General features: G+C 36.8%; 1 protein-coding gene across 2 annotated transcripts in view; it reads right to left on the bottom strand.

The window, feature by feature from the left end:
• Window positions 1-11147: 11147 nt before the first annotated feature.
• LOC127660373 (bcl-2-like protein 11) overlaps window positions 11148-22779 on the bottom strand; it is a 28916-nt gene continuing 17284 nt past the window's right edge. For both annotated transcript variants that reach the window (XM_052150512.1, XM_052150511.1), the window contains exon 4: window positions 11148-16411. In XM_052150512.1, the coding sequence (XP_052006472.1) occupies window positions 16295-16411 (117 nt within the window). In that variant the 3' untranslated portion in view covers window positions 11148-16294. The remainder of the gene's footprint in view (window positions 16412-22779) is intronic.

The raw sequence follows: 22779 nt of genomic DNA, 5'->3' as shown, positions 1-22779 counted from the left end.
TGTCCTATATTCCTGTTGGCTGTGAATAATCAGAACTAGCAATGCAATATTCACGAATGATTCATTCTTTGGTGTCGGTTCTTTTCAGCGAATTGGCAAAACGCCTTAGCGAAGCGTTCTGAATTGATTCACGATTTAGTCCGATTCGTTTAGACCGCTCTCACACTTAATCGCTTGGAGCAGTTTCTTATTAAAACAGCTATAGTGGGCTAAAGCACATAACATGTAATCAGAAGGTCGCTGGTTCGATCCCCACAGCCACCAACATTGTGTCCTTGAGCAAGGCACTTAACTCCAGGTTGCTCCGGGGGGATTGTCCCTGTAATAAGTGCTCTGTAAGTCACTTTGGATAAAATCGTCTGCCAAATGCATAAATGTAAATGCAATTGAAACAAAAGGCTTAGCGAAGAGTCAATTGTTTTCCCATTGCGCTACATCTTGCTTGACGTCCTGTTCAAGTTTTTTTGTCAAGTTAAAAAGCGTATCGTCTGTTAAAAACGCGTCTCAAGATATTTCGTTTCTTGCTCTTTTATTCTGCGCAAAACCCATCACACTCTCGCAGTGAAATCATCTGGAGTCTGTACTTCGACTTTTCTAAATTTGGCTAATTCGTGTGATATTGTGCGACTGCACTCGTTTGAATTCCTACGGCTTTCACTACAGCCAATGATGTCGCTGAACATAGTTTCCATTTATTACGTGACAATGACTCGCTTCTGTCAAACAACAGCTTCCTATCATGTTTACACACTCTACTGATTGGTTAAGTTTAGATAAGGGGTTTGGGTAAGGGCATAATGCTACTAAGTATGTCCTTAACACCTTGTGTGTGGAACCCGCAATTAATTCCACATTAGACATCCGGGAATTTGCACTTGATGATGTTGTACGAGTTTATGCGAACAACATCACGCGAGACCATACGAAATCGCCAACTTGTAAATTATGTACGAATTTTCATGAGATCTGGTTGGCAGAACAGTGTTCGGTCTGAACGGCATCATGATTTAGCGAATAGTTACATGGAAGCTACACATACTTTAGAAAACCTAGATATGCTTGTCTGAAGTCCACACGGATAATTTTGAAAATGCTGCTTTCGGTTACGAAACGCTATTCTCCGTCTACTCTACCGTTTTAAAACGTTTTTCAAATGTTTCTCATCCACACTGAAACATCTGAAAATGCCTAAATCCCCTTACTTCGAATGCAAAAAATTACAAATAAAAATAACGTAATAAGCATGGCCCTACGTCATTTCCATGAGCGGTCTGAAATGCCTTTGTCTTCGTGTTCTGCCGCCGGATGAAACTTCCCTTCGCCTTTGAAGGAATTCAGGGTGAAGGTTGAACAAAAGAACATTTATGTTTTTCATCAAAGTGAAAGCCGAGTTGGGTTGAATGCATCACATGACTCAACAAAGGCCAATTAATGTGTTTTTAAACGAAAAGAATTCGGCTGGGGGAGCTATACCAGCACCAAACCATGAGAAATCACCCTGGACCAGCATGGAAATTCATGCTGGTCTAAGCTGGTCTTTTCTGAAATGTATTTATTTAGCTCTGGCCTAATCACATACTACATTCAACACTGATGAATCTACATTGTGCCAGCTGCATTTCTGTATAACTGCAGAATATACTGTTGTGCTTCTGTTTGTTTTCTTAAATGACAGATTCATCATGGTCAGTTTATCTCATTACACAACAAAAATGAGTTCCAGAGAACAGACAGCTGTTTTGGTTTTTGGTGTAAGCATGCAAGGATAGATAGATTTGACATTAAATACATTAAAAGGAAGAAAGAGAAAAAAATGTGTTGCAACACTCTAAGGTGACGGAAATTTTAGGGGCTTTTGACATTGTGCATGGGCATGTAAATATTACCGTATGGCTTCTGTGTTCATTTACATTTGCATTTGATTATTTAGCAGATGCTTTTATCCAAAGTGACTTACAAAATTAGATTTGGGGTTCAATAGAAATTAAGCTTGCCACAGAAATTAATTCAACTCACCACTCACTTAAAAAAACAAAAGAAAAAGGCAAAAATGTTGTTTACAGTAAAGCACTAACAATAGAAGTACACATAGGGCAACACAATAAGCGTTAAAATACACAGTGAGTACAGTGTAAAAAAACAGAAATAATATTTAATTTTATCAGAAATATCTATAATTTAATAATAAAGACAATACATATGTACAGTCATTTTACAGTAGCATTAAGAATTAAAAAGTACCTTTACCTAATAGTCAACTGTGAAAATGTATATTATATTTAGCAAGACAATATTTATTTAGTCAACTATTGTTAAAATTACAGTGGAAAAAAGTCCCTGCATAAGCCATCACATTTGATTATATTTTATTGAAATATTTATGTTTCATCTTGTTTTTGATTATGTTCATTGGGGTGTTTCGTTAATGTTTATTGCATTAATCTCAAGTCATGTGTCAACAGAGCTTTATTATACAACTGTACATTTTAGCAGATTTGTTGCAATGAAAAGTAAATGTTAGTTAGTTGTGTTGCCTGTTATTTGGTTGGTTAGTTACTTATTTAGTTCCTGCCTGATCATGTGATGAATTGTCATTGTGAATTACGGCTCATTGATTTCTTGATTTGGATCAGAGGCACAAGCACAAGCACGATGGGCCAAAAGAGGATTAACTACCCTAACTTTCTAATCAAACACACAACTTCAACTATTAGGCTACCAACACCCTGTTTAATGAATATCATAAAGCTTGAGAAACTAGTACAGCTGCATATTTGTATGTTGAGTTGTCATTTTTTCTATAATTGCTGCAGTTAAGTGTACGTGACATGGACTCCATGTGGAGGATATTCACATTTGGATGGTCAGAGGCCACTGTTGAGCAACACCTTCTGTGACCTACTTAACTTCTTATAAAACAGGGAAACACACAAAATACGTCATGGACAGTAAACATAAGAGATATGACTAATGTACATGGAATGTGCTCATAAAAGCATTTGAGTTGCTCCGTCATTACTTTTTTGTTTACTGTTTGTTTTACCAAAGTACGTATTGCAAAGATCGTACTATTGTAATGATTCGGCTGACGCTTTTATTCAAAGCTACTTTCAGTGCATTCAAGGTATACATTGTATCAATTTGTGTGTTCCATCATATTACAGTGTTAGTTGAACTCACAATTTCTAAAGATGGGAATCATATTATTTTTCTACAATAAAACAAGTAAACAAACATAGGGGTGAATTTTTTTATTTTTTATTTTATCCTCTTTTCTCCCTAATTTGGAATGCCCAATTCCCACTAGGTCCTTGTGGTGGCACGGTTACTCACCTCAATCCAGGTGTCGGAGGACAAGTCTCAATTGCCTCCACTTCTGAGACCGTCAATCCGTGCATCTTATCACATTGTGCATGACACCGACTCACAGCATGTGGAGGCTCATGCTACTCTCCACAATCCACACACAACTCACCACACGCCCCATTGAGAGCAAGAACCACTAATCATGACCACAAGGTTATGGTAGGTCCATGTGACACTACCCTCCCTAGCAACAGGGAGTGTAAGTCAGCATCAATACTCACTGAGCTACCCAGGCCCCCCTTAGGGGTGAATTATTATTATTTTTTTAAATCATTTCACTATTGGTTTGAGCAGATGTTGCTTAGGTGCTATTCAACTTCTACAATGAAACAATGCACTTTATTAAGAAATATTACACTTGTCCCCCCCTTTACCTGAAATGTTTCAAACAAAACATATATTTTCTTTGAACTATTGTTTTAATTAGTAATACATCTATAGGTTTTCCCATGCTCATATTACTTTCAATCCTTTCTGTCTTTTATAATGTCTCTATAACAAAAGCCAGTTCCATAATGACATCATCCTTCAGGAAGTGACATCATTTTGGTGGCAAAACAACAGCACAAACACCATCTGCAATGAACTTTTCAATGTTTTGTGGTATTTAAAGTTGGCTTCTAAATCATTCCATTCTGTTTGATAAAATTGCAGAAATCGTTATGGTAACAAAAGACCTTTAAAATAACAAAATGTAATTCAAGTTAGCCAACCGTAGCTCTTTATTTCAGTCCTATGATTAACATTGTATAAAAAAAAAGTTACAATTAAATTAAGCGCCTTAGTTTTACCTGATCTTATTTCTTAAAGTCTGGTATAAAGACTACCTTAAATTACAAGAAAAGCATATTGTTGTACTATTAAGAGGCAGAATTCGAAAGGCATTTCATAATAGAAATGACCTCGCTACTGCCCCAGTTATTGCTTTCTTTGAAGTTTTCTTTTTGTTCATCTTCTACCATATATTAACAAAGTGACATCCAGCCATGCCGAACGAAACACTGCTGCAGGTCACCCATTAAACAATCTGTACTGGCTGCTGCAAAGCTGATATAACTCCATAGCATGGCTATGAGAGATTTACGAACTTGAGGGGATTCAACTACTGGCAACAAGTCAATAGAAACTCTTTATTATTAGCTCATAATCTCTTAGTGTGTATCAGAACAGAGCACTCTGATTATTTACCACCTGAAGTCAACAATACAGCATTCTCAATGTTTAAGGTGATGGATGCATCAGAATGAATACATTCTTTTTAAAGTGTTCCTTTTTAACAAACACATGCACTTTCAATACATATTTAAGATTGTTATTATGAACGACAACTACCGAAACTACAAACGTCTACCAAACCTTATTTTTCACAATAGAAACCTGAGAGGTGAGGGTCTGACTATCTTTGTGCATAACAGTATATCTTCAAAGCTAAAACTGCTGCACAAAATTCAATAGCCTACTATTAGGCTTGGGCTAAATGTCGATAACAGAATATTTACAGTTTATTTTTTAATCCACGTTCAAGGTCTTCAACTCTCACTCCATTCCGGTGGTCCAAACAATTCTCAATGGATAAAATGAAGTACCGCCCTCCATTTTTTTCCTGTTAAATATTCATTTTTCATGGATGGAAGTAAAATGCCATTTTATGTTGACATTTAATCTCCATACACACTTTGTTTTAGGGGGGTGGGGGGGTATATATTTGATAAGGAATGTAGAGACTGAATGGGACTAGGCCATGACGCAGGCCACATTCAAACCTACATTCCTATAAATGCAAAAGTTCTTTATACATCACAAGCATTTGCATAACCAACCATGCCACTGCTCTGTCACTTTTAGAGTCCTATACATAACCATTGAGAAAAACAGATCAAATTAATAAAAAAAAAAACTATGGGGTGCAATGGGGCTATCCCCCAGAGCAACCTGGAGTTAAGTGCCTTGCTCAAGGACACAATGTTGGTGGCTGTGGGGATCGAACCAGCAACCTTCTGATTACCAGTTATGTGCTTTAGCCCACTACCACCACCACCACCGTTCATTTCAATCACATTTGGCATTTTGTGACATGTCAAGTATTCTATAAACAATTGAATCTCCATTGTGACTGGATCACCCAATGTGAGCCCACTTTGAACATTCTTCATAACAAATTTTTAACCTCACGGATCATTTCAGCGATTCTCATTAGCAACATAAATTCGCAACATTTTCAAAGTTATTGAATGTTAAATGAAATTACATCAGAATCAAACTTTAGACATTGCAAGTGATGATCTCATGGATCAGGAAAATGTTGCTGTGCACAGTCACTAACAGGTTGTTAAGGTTAGTGTAATGGGAGAAAATAACATTAAAAAAGTATTTTTACCCTATGCTGTTTGAAAGTTTAATCCGTTTTCTGCTCTGATGATGGATTTATTTCCATATCCTGACACTGATTCTGGAGCACGTGCTTTTCCACCCACCTGATACTTTTCCATAGCAGCTACATGCGGCATGATGCAAACTCCTCTAGTGCAGCTGAGCTCTGGTAATGGAAAGTGCGACACTGCAGCCACTTCAAACACATGCTGAGATAAAAGACCTGAGAGTGAAAAGATCACCAAATCATGTGTTTTTATCTTTCATTCAGTACTATTACAAAAATCTTTCTTTCTCTCACACCATCAACATGCTTCTGGAATCTGTATGAAGACAGTAATTATTTTTGCAATTCTGCTAGTTGACACTAGTGGTCAGTGGTGGGTGTAATCTGATTACAAAGTAATTAGTTACTGTAATCAACTTTTGAGGTGGTTTACATACAGAGCATTTTTTCTGCATTCAGAATCAGAGTGTAATTGCAGAGCGGGCCCCAAGATTCTGTCGAACCCCTGCACATTTCTATCATCAACTTGCGTCGTTGCAAACGTGCACATGATGAACACAATGCGGGCTGCTATATTTGTGTGTCATTATGCACACCAGAGTGAATGACATTTGCATCTCTGTGCATTGCATGCCATAATTCAGCAGACATGCATGTCTGGGAGAAGGCGACTATATCTGATACAAACAGTCTTTTTTGAAGAGACAGCTGGTTGCGAGCAGTTATTTGCAGCGCTGCTTATGCTCCTTTGCCACTCATGGTGCACGTGTGTGTGCTTATGTGCAACTGATGATGTCATCATGCTTAAATTGTCAAAAACACAAGCGCAAGTTTTTTTCCTTTCTGAACAAGTGCAGACCCGAGTACAGGTTGCTTTCTCACTAATGAGAACCGTGCTCTGTTTCAGACTGAACTGCTGGTTTAACGGCTCCTTTGTCAAAAAAGGTAGTGTAAATTATTGTAATCAGATTACAGTTACTGACTTTCAATTTCATTACTTTTAGGTAAATTACTTGGGTGACACATGCTTCGTACTCGCCAGATTTGCCAAATGTGCATATATTAGTGAATTCCAAACATTCATTAAAAGGGGCATGTGCACGTTCAATTATAATTATCATAATCCACGCCCATGAAAACATCATATAAGGAAGCCAGCAGACTCACTATTATAAAACTGAATGCGTCTTGTGGAAGAATATTGTTTTGGTTGCGGTTCGGCTCGGCTCCTCTGCGCGGATGAATGTGGTTCGAGGCACCGGTGTTCACATGAATACAGGACATCTTATCAGAGTGAATGGACAAATAAATAACGTAAGAAAGGAAAAGACGGATGTCTGAAAACATGTCATTTTTTGACACGTCATGTCATAGATTGTCATTTTTACCAACCAGTGGTCAACATCATTTCAAGACTCACATGTCCTTGGCAAGCATAGGACTAAAGCATTTATTTATATAAATTATTGCCGTTATAAAGAAATATACACGTGAGCTAGAAAATTAAAAGTTCTGCCAAGATTACGGTATAATTATTGTATTTCACTGATGTGTGTGTGTTTGATTACACAATTAAACCACATCAATAAAATATCTTACCTGTTTATATATCGTTTAAATCCTTTCAGATCACGGAGTTGTCGCCACCTCTGAAAAGCCAAGCCGATGTTTCTGGTTTTATTGCGGATTCTCTCGATTCCCTTTTGTTTGTTGACTCTTTTCGGGTTGACTCTTTTACAACTGGTGATTCCCCGGAGGTTTGCCATTTTAAATTATCCATTGTCAATTTTTCTCATTCATTGTGACAACAAATTTTCAGCTTCATCTACTCCCACACTACAAACCCGCTACAGATCTTATTTTCTCTGTGTACGGATATGACGTGGCACGCACGGGCGAATGACGTATGTATGCAAATTTCCTGCAAAATTCGGCCCAACAGCTCTAAAATATAAATCATTATTATAGGTTTATAAAAGTGTATTTGGGTAATTACATGGTTTGGAAGATGGATTTTTGTTGCACTCTCTCATTAATAAATGTTTTATTATTTTTTACAAAAAAAGTGACAAGTGTAGTGGAGTTTCAGTCATTCAATCATTAGTTAATTGTTCCATTACTTAACAAATTTAACTTCTATCAAAACATAGTCATGTTAGTTTGCCTGAAAGAACACAACACGTTCGGATGTCTTACGCACAATTTACACGTATGCGGGAGCAGGTGTGAATTTGTTCGTACGAACTAACATTTTCAAAATATGAAAGCTTTCATGAATCTGACAGTCATGTCAGAATGGCTTTACGAAAGATTTACAAAAAAAATTGGTCTGTTTGTGACAGAACACAAACAAAACACTTTTCTGTGAAAATATATTTAGAAAGTAATTTAACAGTTAAGTCATTTGGAATGTGATTACTTTATCAATTACTTAATGGGAAAAGTAATCAAATGACCATTTTAGAGAAGTATTTAAATAGTTTAATGAATTACTATTTCTGAGTAACTTGTGAGGAACCGAATAAATGTGAGGAACTCACCACACCCTTTGTGAAGTCCAAAAAAATAACATTTATAAAGCCAAATAGAATGAGAAATATATATATATATATATACAGTATATTCATATACATACACACACACACACACGAAGCCTGCACACAACTACTGTGAAGAAAATGGGACATGTACCAACAAAAGTGAGATCTGTTTACTGCAGTGACCTTCCTCAACAGTATGACATCTAAACTATTAACATAAAAATTTACACCAATACACCTTCCGTAGAATACAAAATTAACTGTACAGCACAAGACTAAATGATGTACAAACATTGTTGCATAAAGACAATATCAAGTTGACAGGTCATCATAAAAAACATGTTTGGATATCAAACTCTGTCATGTCATTTTATGACCTTGTGACTTGTATTGCTTAATAGGTTTACTTGGTGGTATTCTAATCAAGCATTGAGGAATGTCATGCAGTGGCGTAAGTCCCTTTTTTCTCAGTAATAGTGTGAGGGCTTCTTTTTTATTCATTTTCTATTTGAGTAACTTTCCCAACACTGCTAGTGGTGCAGGAATTACACACTTCAGCTTTAAGGTTTTCAGTTTAACCCATTAATAAATGTCATGCATTGAAAGGTGAAGTGGTGTGTGTGTGTGTGTTAGGGGTGTTTGGTAGTTGCTCAAAAGTTGTTGAGCGTAGGGGAGTTCGGCCCCGCTTGGCATCTGGCCCACAGGGAAAAGTCCCGGTTCTCCCTATGGCCAGTCCGCCCCTGCTGAACTCAATAGAGGAAGACATTTGTCTGGGGTCTAAACCACAATATCCTGAGCACACAGCCTCTCTTCAACACAGAGGTTTAGCTGCATACAGTCAAACACCCAAAACACACAACACCTGTGTGTGCTCTTCCTATTAAGATTGCAAATTTCACACTCGGGGGAAACCAGCGATGAACAGAAACTGTTTTGTAACCTAGCATGATGATTGGGAAACGTGCAGCGTTGATGAATTGAGTTTAAAATAGGGATACTTTTCAAAGAAAGCAGAATTTGCATCTGTTTGGACAGAGTTTCAACACATTCAACAGCACAGAAGCTCTCGAACAATGCGCAACGTTCAGATGAAATGAGATGTCTGATGTACTGTGAGTTTAAGGGGAATTTTAATCCTCATAAGTGCTTCCTCATACCAATGGTGTTTACAAAACAAAGTAATAAAAATACAAGAATTGCGTTTTGTGTTTGCAGACAATTTTCAGCTTAGAAAAACTGATGCGCAAGGTGATATCTTTATTCAGGTTAGATTGGATAGTTTCTCTTAAACAGTCTTCGTGATGTACAGGAACCTGTTACTCATCGAGATGAGGAAATGATAATTGACAGGAATATCTGAACCAAGCTATTTGGCAGGTTTATGTTTCTGAAATCTGCACCGAGACATTCATCAACAATGAGTGTATGCTTTCATATGTCTATTAATATCATCTTTTTACATGCAGTGTTGATTATTTATTTCAAAATGGAAGAATTTTAGACTAGTCGAATTTTGGGGTGTTAACCAAGCATTAAAGGTGTGATGCAGATGTCTAAAAAATAAGACATTCTTTTTAAATGCTGCCATTAAATAATGGCAATAATCAACATTAGCCTAATAATATAAAATGAGCAACACTGTAGTGATGTTCTTAACATGTTGAAACGATCATGACGCAATGAATATAACATGATTGAGAGTATTCTGTGATAAACAGCAATTTTACGACACAAAATATAAAATGTACAATGTTGTGCAGAGATGTCCAAGAACACCTTGGAGCGATGACTCGCTTGTGAATAATTTTTTGGAATAGGTTTAATACAACGAACCATCCGAACGGGCTGATTCGCTAAAAAATGAATCACCTTTCTTAACGCCAATATACAGGTCTGTGATGGATTTGGAGATTTGAGGGCCACAAATCACAGAGTAAGTCAAACAAACATTAATATGGTTGGAGGGTTTATGACTCATAAATGCACTTCACTTTGTGATTCAAATTAAATGTGTATGCAGTAACCCTTAAAATGCATTTATTAAACAATCAACGTAATGCTAATGGTTTTCTATTGTGCAAAAACTTTACATTTTACTGTTCAAATGGAAGATTATAAATGAATATACTTAATTAAAATAAACCAATCTAACTCAAAACGGCTTGTCATATAGGATCTGTGATATTGGATTATTTCCCCAAAATTCTCCATATCGACAGATCAAGTCACAGCATGGTTAAACTGAGTCATAAAGACATAACTGTAAAATATTCAAGAATCCTTCCTCCCTAGTGTACATGAAGTCACATGATCATATGCTGAGAGGTGAGTGGCTGAATAAAAAGCTATGGAATTATGTCACAGTGCATGCTGAGTTGTGGAAGGTACCGTACTTTCCATGTCCTGCAGATCATTTGGAGGAAGAGAGAGTACACACTAACAAATGCATTCTTTGTAGTACATATCTTTTGGTGGTTTATAAGAGGTTTATATGCAGGCAGGGCTGTAGCCAGTGGGGTGACAAGTGGTAATGATTCTACGGGCCAAAAAGTCCAGGGGGGGCCCACAACAATTTTGAAACTGTATTATATTAATAGGTAAGGGGCCCAGAGCAATAAATAGTCAGGGGGCCTAGAAATCCTTGTTACAGCACTGTTATAAAAAGTGCACAAGTGCGATAATCTTTAGAAGCGGTTTCAACCTGATCTGACCCTTAAAAATGATTTTCATTGGTGTGATCCCGAGAAATGAAACAATTCTTTGAATAAAACCTTTTTATTTAGAAAGATTATTCAAATGCAATAATAATCAAGCATTTACATATGTTTTTATTAATACACCATAAAAGCAGTGTGTTATGGGAGAAATGTAAAAATTCTTAAAGAAAATTCTTTAAAAATAAATAAATATTCCAGGTTCAATAGAAGATAAGCTTAATCAACAGCAGATGTGGCATAATGTTGATTACCACAAATTTTGATTCGTCCCTCCTTTTCTTTAAAAACATGGTTTATACAGTCATTTCAGGGTTTTACTGTTAATGGCATTAAGTCCTCATGGGGATAAAGTTGTAAAATTGGATATATCTTTACACAGAAAAGGTTTGTGAGTGTTTTTATCATAATAAAGTCATGTTAAAGGGTTAGTTCACCCCAAAAAATGAACATTTTCACATAATTTACGCCATCCTAGGTGTATATGACTTTCTTCTTTCAGTCAAACACAATTGGAGTTACATTTAAAAATGTCCTGGCTCTTCCAAGCTTTATAATGGGAGTGTTTGGTACCTTAGATTTTGAAGCCCAAAAAAAGCGCATCCATCCATCAAAAAAGTAATCCATACGGCTACAGGGTGTTAATAAAGGCCTTCTGAAGCGAAGCGATGCGTTTTTGTAAGAAGAATATCCATATTTATAACTTTATAAACTATAATCACTGGCTTCCGGTAACGGCCGTCCGCGCGTTCACGAGAGAGTCAATTTCCGGCGTATGACGTAGGCGTAGCGTAAGCGCCGGTGAGCAGTGAAGAACGCGGAGAGGATAGAGGAAGCCAGTGAACGCGCGGACGGCCGTTGGCGGAAGTCAGTGTTTATAGTTTATAAAGTTATAAAAGGCCTTTATTAACCCTCTGGAGTAGTATGTGCTACTTTTTTATATGGTTGGATGCGCTTTTTGAGCTTCAAAATCTAAGCACCTTTTATCTTTACATTCATTCCGATTATAAAGCTTGGAAGAGACATGATATTTTTTTTATATAACTCTGATTGTGTTTGACTGAAAGAAGAAAGTCATATACACCTAGGATAGTTTGAGGGTGAGTAAATTATGGGATAATTAAATTTTTTAGATAAACTAATCGTTTAACACACATATTGTTTATGTCTTGTGGCTATACTTTTGAAACAGTATTTTAATGTTTACAGATTGGCTTCTTTCACTTCTATTGTAAGTGCCGCACTCTAACCAGGTTTTTGCTAATTTATTTATTGATTTATTTTTAAGAAATGGAGGATGAGTCTAAATAAAATTGTGTGGTAATTAACATTTTGACACAAATGCTGTCGACTGAACTATATACTTTAGATATTCCTTTTAATAATATTTTATAAACATTTTTTGTATAAAGTAAGGATGGGATGATATGGTTATCTGTTTCTGTTCGGTATACGATATGCGATTCATGACTCAATGTAATCTCGATTCAATATTATAACACTTAAATGACAAAGAATGACAAAGTTGGTTGAACAAAATGCAACAAAATAAAGTTCTTTAACACACAATATAAATAGTCTAAGTTTAAATAATAAGAGTTTCTCATATACCTTTCTATTTAAGAAAAGATCACAAACAAATAAACGTAATAAAAAAAAGCATTCAGGCTGATCAGGTGCAGAACAAGCAACTGCAAAGAACCTGTTCTGAAAAAGTATGGGAAGGTGTATATTTGATTTATTTAATAATTTGTCATCATTATTCTAATCGCATTTAAACTTTTTAAAAATATAAATATTCTACATTCTATCCAGGGGCGTAGATTTCGGGGGATGGGAGGTTTCTTTTGCTGTTGGAGCAAGTGGGTAAGCAAAATTTTATTTGCTGTTGTCTCCGATTCATCGGCATTCAAGTTTACTGTGCTATGCATCTACTTCCATTCTCAAACCCCGATATTTGAAAAGGGTTAATGTTTCAGTTCCCCACCCCCAAGTAAGTTAGTAAAGTTCCTATCATATCTTGTTTTCATATCTCTTTTCATAATTTCTTATCAAGTCTATTTAATTCAAATCTGTGGGTAATTGTTTAAAGATTGTCTGAGACTGAATTTAGAAAGTTGGAAAAAAGCTTTTATTTACAGCAGTATTGCACAAATTAGCACAGAATTGATTCAGTGCAAAATACAAAAAGACATTTATCAAAACGAAAAAGAAAAAAAAAAGTAATTTTGTGCTACAATTTTACTGGGTCCCGGGTGGCGTCAGATCGGGTGATGCGGGTGCTCCGTGCAACAGGACTGAATAGACTCAGTCGAAGGTCAAGTCTGACTTGCACAGGTTGGCCTGAAATTCACAGGTTTCTCAGAAATGGTTTGTTTCCAGAATCACAGGACTAGAGAACGGAAAAACTGCTAGAATACTTAAGCAAGGGCAGATAATGAAAACATGACACAGCAGAGAAGTTATAAACTGTACGTTACCAACAGTATTTGAAAACGAGGTCTTTGGTTTGAGTGGTAAACTTGGAATGGTAAGATAAGATAATGACATTGTCATTTTGGCAAAGTGAAAAAACTGAACTGATATACAAATAAAAACGCATATTATAACACAGGGCCATTTGTCTTCCACTGTGTGGAACGTCTAACCGACACATAACGTACTATCTAATTATTTCATCTCAAAATTTTCAGCAATACATTTCAAGGTAGGTGGTCAACACATCAATCTCTACTTAAGCCAAACGCACACTACAAGATTTTACACAAATAATCACAAACAAGGTGGGCCAATGACCGTTCTTTTTCAACTGTAGCTTTGGTTGCGAAAATTCACTAGTTATTTTACTTGTCAACAAACAACATGTAGGAAGTCCTTGCAACCATTTTTGTGGTTGGGAAGATGTAAGAAGTTCGATGTTCAATTAAACTTTTCCCCAATGCCTTGCCCTGTTTTTGCACTTCTAATCACGAAAGTGTGCACATATAAAGATTCGATCACTAGATCTCGAACCAGTGGGAATTTTGACTAATTGTCTGCTAATTGCAGAGTCATGGGTGCACTAAAAGAACGACACAATGGACACTTGTTGCAATCTAAGGCTTCTTCTCAGCTAGCATATTTACGTTCTTAATTACGTTTTTCCAAACGTTACATTGTGGTTGTTGGAACATGAAAATGTTCCTAATGTTAGTAGAAAGTTATTTTAGGTTTCAACGTTATAAGGATGTTTCATTAACGTTTTATTTACAACATTTGTGACAAACCTTTAAATAATGTTAGCCAAAGTTGTTGGAACATTCCCTGTTAGGTGGATTGTCGCAAGCTAAAAACATCAAAGGGCAATGAACTTAAGTCTTGTAGTTTGCGCTTGGCTTTGCTACTTATAAACACGTTATTATTACCATCATACTTGATGACTCGTCCTGAGCCTTGTGCATTGATAAATGGAATACTGGGACAACGGTAATAAACAGGCAAAGCATGAAAACGAAAAGCCGAAGTAAAGATGGAAGACTGTTTTTTCAAGAAATCTCCACAGGTATATCTCCCATAGTCCCTGAGGCTTGTTAAAGGTAAGTTTCAACAGGCCAGTTTTAAGGGGTAAGGCTGGTATTGAACAGTGGTTGTAATGTGTGCTGGTGGTAAACTAACTACAAGGGTTGCACAATCATTCCCAAGTTTGGTGTACCCAGAAATCATAGAGTTTCTTGGAATAAAATTGTGCTCTACCACCACTGTCCTTCTGGAAGGCACTTTAACTCTGGTTACTTCATGTGGACGATCCCTTTGACTCTGATGGAGTCCCTTTGGATGAAAGCTATCTGCAGCAGCAACCAACCAAATGATAAAATCCACTCAAATCCCTCTTGAAACCTAGTATTGACCTAAATCTAGATTTTAAAAAAACGTAATACAATTATAAATGATACGCCCCAAATTTACCTTCATTCTCATTTTCCATTATTAAAAGGATAGTTCACCCAAAAATGAAAATTCATTGTTTACTCCCCTTCAAGTAGGCAGAATGTTAGTATCAATCACCAGTCACTTTAAATGCATCTTTTTTATACAATAGAAGTGAGTAATGACCAAGGCCAACTTTCTTCTCAATATCAGTTTCTTTTTAGGTTATCAATCCCCTTTAAGGTCCTTTCACATGACTCACAAAAGGCTTTAATACACTTTTTTTTTTTAACGCAAGAATAATTGTATTTTCCTACTGAAACGGTATTACATCATTTCTCTCTCTCTCTGTATATACAGTATATATAGTACGTGGGCTTGTTGATGTCCTCAAAACTAACAACATGAACTACATTCCTTAATTGGCGATGCGCAAGCGGTAAACATCAAGTTTGGACAACAGTGCAAACAAACATTACGTCACATAATTAATATTCATAAGCTTTAAGTTTTATAATTGAAACTTCGCTATGTAGAATTAATAGCATTGGGAAATGTTGAGGCTATATCATGTGAAAGGACCTTTGAAGACTTGGCTTTGAAGTTAGGTGATACACTGCGCCAGGGATGATGTTTTTCCCCAGCTCGGAAGCCAAAGACTGGCAAAAAATAAATCATCACGCAAATGGGTTTTGACAATACAGATGGGTCAAATTTCTAAATGATGCGTTGTGTGTACGCTTTCCGTCATGTTTTCAATCATAGATTTATCAGATGTAATTTCATTTTGGAAAACTGTTTATATGTGATCTATATAAGGAAATAATTTTATTCTATTCCATTTCATTTGTATAGACTATGCAAAATAAACGCAAGTGCAAACTTGGAGCCAGTGAACACGCAAGGGACAGGCAGAACCAATAACATCACCGCTTGACCGACTAACGTCCACGTTCATGAAATATACATAAAAATTTACAAATTAAATACAGTCAAAAATAAATATAAGAGGCGAGGGAAGAAAAGGACAGAGTAAAAAAATTATAACGACAAAGACAAACGAACAAAAGATGTGAGAAGGGCAAACAGGCAATGAAGGCACGTTTTCCACACTCTACATTAGGTTCCATGAAACCTCCGAACAGAGTCAAGTCAACACAGCATCCAATGGCTCAGCTTTCCATGTGAACGCAGGAAACAGTCTATGGATGGCCAAGGGTTCCTGTTCGATATACATCCAGGTGTGCACACATCCCAACAGGTCCAAAACCATGGGACGCCGAATCCCGGAGAGGTTGCAGAAGAGCAGCACAGCTGTTATCCCTTATTATGTACATATATACAGTCAGAAGATTTGCTGCTACATGTCTGCTGGGCATTGATTCAGTAAATCATCTTCGTCGTAGGAATATCTGTACTATGCGTCCGAAAAGGTCATTCATCCATACTATAATGGCATGTTCGTTCGGAGCACGTAGCTGGCCTGCGTTGTTCCCGCCTGCACCAACCTGTAAGGATGAAAGAGAAACGAGACGTTTGAGTGGGAATTAGAGACGTATAGTAAGACTAAACAAAACTGCATCTCTAATATTGTAAATCAAATAGTAGGTGGGTTGTCTGAACAACAAGTCGATTAGTTGGTCTTATCTCAAGCAATAAAGTTGGTATAACTACATTGGTTTAAGGATCATGTCAACCAACAAATCAGTGCATTCAAAAACAGCGGGATGGAAGTATTTTTATAGCAGCTATTTTTATCGCTACACACAACAGCAAAAAATACCCATATTTATACAATTCTAAAAATATTCAGAATCCGACAGGAATTGTCTTGAAATGTATTGTTAATGGCATTGCATTTCAAGATGCAGCTACTCAGTTTTAGGATGCTATAACCCTTTCCAAGACATTCTGATTGACTTTCCAAGATGGAAATGCATCCCCTTTAAGCATTGCTGCAAAAAATGTTAACTTAAAAAACGTGAACCTCACTATTGGACTAGTCTGTTGTTGGACTGGTCAGCAATCCTATAGATACAAGATTACGGCTTTAGATTTAACATATGCGATTAATTTGATAAAAATAACATGTTAAAATGCCCCCTGACTATATGTAAATTCAGTAATATGCAATTTCCTACCATTGGAGCAATTCAAGCTTGAAGAACCACTTTTATGTTTTTGCATAGCAGTCAGCAGGGGGCAGTCAGCACAACTGAATGCAGAGTGATTGAGATGCATTTCTTAAGGGGCGTTCATAAGAGTTGGATGAAACTTATTTTTAATGCTACACATCTTTTTTAAAGGCAATGCTAAAGGCACAAGGCCAAAGATGCCAAAAATGTCATCTGTATGTGTACATTGAACAACAATGAAAAAAATATTCTTTATTTTTAATTAAAGTTAATTAATTTGTTACAAACGTGATGCTTTAATGCAGGGGTGCCCACACATAGCTAGTCTCAAACACTGCTAGCTTCGCAATTTCGCGCTCTTAGAAGCCCTTGGAGGGCGCAAACCTAGTTGTCATGGCAACTGAATAAACAAAAGTCTCGCATGGTCAAAATTTACTCGTCAAATTCTGACAAGTTTCACATTTGCTGCTACTGAAGTTGTGGTACGGGCAGGTTTAGGATTAGGGTTAGGATAAGGCGTAAGGTTAACAGTGTAGTTACAGATGTAATTAAATGCAGATACTTTAAACAATGAAACAACTTGTATGTACAAAATAAGTACATTGAATCAAATTCTAAAGTAAATAGTAGTTTAAGACATTTCATATAAAGTGTCTCCACTGTTTTCTTTCCAATTTCTATGGAAATTCATTCCCTTTTAATCACCGCCGCTAAAAATACAGTGGCAAGAAAAAGTATGTGAACCCTTTGGAATTAACCGAATTTATGCATAAATTTGTCTTAAAATATGGTTTGAACTTCATCTAAGTTACAATAATGGAGAAAAAAACACACTCCATTTTAACTAATAACACTCAAATTATTGTATTGTTCTTGTACATTTTAAATACATCATTTAATGACATCAACAAAAGCTAATTAGAGTCAGGAGTTGGCAAACATAGCATCTACTTGAACAAATATTTTGAGTTTGTTTTTCACAAGAAGCATCTGCTGACGTGGACCATGCCTCGCAAAAGAAGAACTGCTATCAAGAATTGTTGCTTTGCATTAAGATGGAAAGGATTACGAAGTTATCTCGAAGAGTTTAGATATTAATCTGTCCATAGTTAGACAAACTGTCTATAAATGGAGATTTTGTACTGTGGCTACTCTCCCTAGAAGTGGCTGTCCAGCCAAGCTGACACAAAGGGCACACCACAGAATGCTCAATGAGGTAAAAAGAACCCCAGAGCCTAGACCATAACCAAAAAGAGATGTTGTGGAATGACCTCAAGAGAGCCGTTAACACCAGACATCCTAAGAATATGGCTGAGATGAAGCAGTTCTGTAGGGAAGAGTGTTGAATGTTGTTCAGGTTTAATCCACAGCTACAGGAAACGCTTGTTTGATGTTTTTGCTGCCAAAGGAGGATCGACCAGTTATTAAATCCAATGGTTCACTTTCTTTTTCCACAGCACTGTGAATGTTTAACAGGATGTGCTCAATAAAGACATGAAAGATTATTATTGTTTGTCTGTTGTTATCTTAATCACATTGTGTTTGTCTATACTTAGAAGATGAGATCATATTTTATGACCAATCCATGCAGAAAATCAGCTAATTCCAAAGGGTTCACATACTTTTTCTTGCCACTGTATTATAACTAAAAGACGTCAGCCTCACTATTCGACTAGTCGGTTGTTTGACTAATAGTGGACTAGTCCAGTGGTTCAACCTTTTTGACTCCAAAGCACCCCATCATACGAGACAATATTCTAAGGACTTATTTCATGATTCCAGACATTGTCTAGGCCTATAACTTGAATACTTAAGAAGTATTGGGCCCTGGCACACTGGTTGAGAACCACTGGACTAGTCAGCCATACTTACCCATCTTCAACCTATAGATACAGACACATGCATTCACATACATATTAACACACAAATAAAAATGTTGAAATCATTTATGACTCATTGCCACCCAGATAATCCAACAAAGTCCTTCAGCTTATACTGTGACACTTTGCATCATGTCGACACATGAAATGCCAATATGAGACCATGGTGCTTTGAGGGATTTACAGTATCTTTACGCTGGTCAGAATTACACCGAACAGCAGCTGCCAGGTTATTCGGCATACTCTAAACCTGCGAGACTTGGCAAGAGATGACCTGAACCAGGTAGCCTCTCTTTGGCCTACAGCTCTGCATTCACTCGACATGCTGAACAACTCCGATAAGCAGCGGGCACGTTCCCCCTTGAGACTTACAGGAACTCATGAGGAAACGCACTTAAGAAGCCAGAAAAAAAAGACGAGAGAAAAGCCTTTCCTGTTGAGAATGAAAGAAGGATGATAAACAGCAGGCCTGGGCGTCTCCTCACCTCTTTTTCAGGATAGGAATGTGTAGCCGCTGCTCTGAGATGGCAACAATCGAGTGTGTGGGTGAATCTCACCAAAACACGTCAAGTCAGCTTTATTTGTACAGCCCTTTTTCACAATACTTATTGTTTCAAAACAGCATCACCAGGTTATATTTCACGCCAGTATGAAAAAAAAACTAAATAAGAAATGATATCTCCCAGCTTTTCATAACAGTAATGAAGTTACAGTAAGGGTATTTTATTTCATGCACTAAACCGCTTTGTGGTATATAAATAAAATCCTCTGAATTAAGGCAGGTGTGTGTTTATGAATAAAACAGTAGAGGTGAGAAAAGATACGGTTCCGTTGATATAGCATGCGCTCTAGCCTCTGTTATAAAACACTCTCTTCACAAACAAACACAAAAATGACTTCACAACAGTGGAAGTTTCAGTAAAAGCGCTGCCAAAAATCACAACGTGCCCGAGGTTGGATTGTGTTTTCAAGCAGAGGAAACAGGTGAGCAGGAAGTGGAGTGAAATGGAGGGATATTTCACCCGTGGGTGTGTGTGTGTGTGGTAGTCTAAACATGTGAGAATCGTGAGTCAGTGGGACTGCAGCGCTCAAACAGAATGAGCTGCAAAGTGAAACACAGATTTCAAACGACGCATTCTTTCAGATGACGTTTATTTACTTCAACTTAGAACATGAGTCAGTGTTGAACTATATGCATCTCTGCTAGTCAATGAGTCTCAAATTATGACAAAACAACTCAAGGTCACTGAGTTTAGGTGAACTTAATTCATGGGGCATTTCACAGGGAAGCTGAGCCAAATGTTAATTTTGAAGGACGAGCTTAATCTGAAACATTAAGTTTACATCCGATATGGATTATTTTAATAGTCGATACCAATAGCTAGAAAGCAGGAAGGCCGTGAGATATAGGCATATACAATTTGATTAAAAGAAATTGAGATGTATCCATAGGCTATATTTAGATCCATTAAGATTTTTTGCATTGTGAGACTATTTTCAGGACAATAAGGTACACTTTACTTCCCAATTGTCATTACGTCTGGACGTTTAACTTTGGCTGTTGTTTTCAATTATGATTCTCATTACCGCAACACAATTTTGTTTTGGCTGTATTACAGTAAAAAGATGCGGTTGTACAATGACTTTTTAAAAAATGTAAATACTTTACAATTAATATCATTTTGTAACGTTGGGGTAAAGAGAATATCATAATGACAATTGGCCTCATTCATGAAACATGAGCAGAACAAATTGTTATATAAATCGTTTGTAAAGCTGTTCTGATGTAAATTCTCAGATTCATAAAGGTTTTCGTATTTTCAAAACGTTAGTTGGTACGATCGAAATGTACACCTGCACCCGTATACATGTGTATTCAAGTAAGACATCCGAACGTGTTGTTTTCAGGCAAACTAACATGACTACGTTTTGATAGAAGTGAAATTAAATAAGTAATGAAAACATTTGTGTAGCCTAAACTTATTTAGAAACATTTGTTTATTGCTTGAATTTATTTTTCAAAGTATAGTTTTTTTCCCAACATTATTTATTAGGCATTGGTACATTGCGTTCAGTTGATAACGTATGGTCAATGTTAATGCTGTTAAACCTATAAATAAACGCATTGTGGGCAGGTGCGTACACAATACAATGGAAGAAAAACTAGACAAGCCTGCACACTGTCATGTAGCTAACAAGTCTGTAATATCTTTGTTGTATATAGTCTGTAATATAATAGTCTGTTTCAGTCAAAGATCTTCTTCAGGCATTCTATTAAATTCTCTGAAGATTCTTCCAGTTTCCATCATGATTTATCCGAGAAGTTTACTAATGATGCTGATAATGCGCTGCGAACTGAACCAAAGGAGGTTAATGGTGGTGGACATCCTCCTCCTCCTGGCAAGAACTGTTTTACACTCATGTCAAACAACTTGTATTGACTTTTTGGACTGTTTGATTCCAAAAGAGCATCATATGACAGCAAAAACATGCAATGACATGCTGTTGTGCTTGCTAAATCTAAACTTACAATGTGAATGCACTTCATTCATAAAACCGATTTCATTAATGTTCCACGTAGATGTAAACAGCATTTAATAGGGAGTCTGGTGGCTTCCTTATAAGACGTTTTCATGGGCGAATCTCCAAATCTAGGGAGTATACAAAGTATTTGTGAATCTGGCAGAATGTTTTGCACGCAAATTACTCCGAATATACTGATATATTTACGAAAGTTTCATGAATGAGGCCCCATAATTTTTTTTTTTATGAAATGTGCTTAAATGTCATGACAATAATGTCACAATGTGAAAAATGGCGATGGCCCTAAAAACAGGCTTCATTTTCTACATGCAAAATACAATTTCTTATTTGTTTCTTTTGATTTTGGAGTAAAATGTTATATATTTTTTGCAGGTTTTGTGAGAATCATCCATATACATTGAACTTTGCCTGGTTTGGGACTTGCACCGTTTCGGACCGCAAAGCCCTGCAGAGGATAGTGAGGACAGCTGAGAAGATCATTGGGGTCTCTCTTCCCTCCATCAAAGACATTTACAAAAAACACTGTATCCGCAAAGCAACCAGCATTGTGGACGACCCCACACACCCCTCACACAAACTCTTTACCCTCCTGCCGTCTGGCAAGAGGTACCGAAGCATTCGGGCCCTCACTGCCAGACTGTGTAACAGCTTCTTCCCCCAAGCCATCAGACTCCTCAATACTCAGAGACTGGTTTGACACACACACGTGTCCTGAGTTTCACTTTAATTACTGTCACTTTATAACTGTCTGCTACCTCAATAACTGCTATGTGCATAGAACACTATCTCATAGTATGTTATGTTTACATTTTTAGAAACTGTCATCTTTTTGCACTACTGAGCACTGGTCGGCGCTGCACTGTCTATTGTCCTGTTCATTGTCAGTAATTTGTTGTACTGTCCCGTACTTTGCACATGTTTGCACATGCACTTTATATAGGTATATATAGGTAGTTTATTTCGTTGTGTTGTCTCATGTGGTCCTGTGTTGGTCCTTTGTTGTTTTTATGTAGCACCATGGTCCTGGAGGAACGTTGTCTGGTTTTGCTGTGTACTGTACTAACTGTATATGGTTGAAATGACAATAAAAACCACTTGACTTGACTTTGATCAAATATTTTTTACACATTTACTCAGATAAATACAGAAATTGTGCATTATCCATTGACAATAGTAGATTAACGTAATAAGTTGGAAGATTAAAGCAATAAGCTAAGAAAGGCAATGCATTACAGAGATTTTACCATGGTAAAAGTGTGTTTTTACTGTGGTAAAATCACTGTAAAGCACGGCTACAAGTGGCATAACATGGCATAT

Source organism: Xyrauchen texanus, chromosome 20 (assembly GCF_025860055.1).
Source record: "Xyrauchen texanus isolate HMW12.3.18 chromosome 20, RBS_HiC_50CHRs, whole genome shotgun sequence".
In the NCBI taxonomy this organism is placed as follows: domain Eukaryota; kingdom Metazoa; phylum Chordata; class Actinopteri; order Cypriniformes; family Catostomidae; genus Xyrauchen; species Xyrauchen texanus.
Note: the sequence above shows the minus strand (reverse complement) of the source record. Positions and strands in the feature narration are given on the sequence as shown.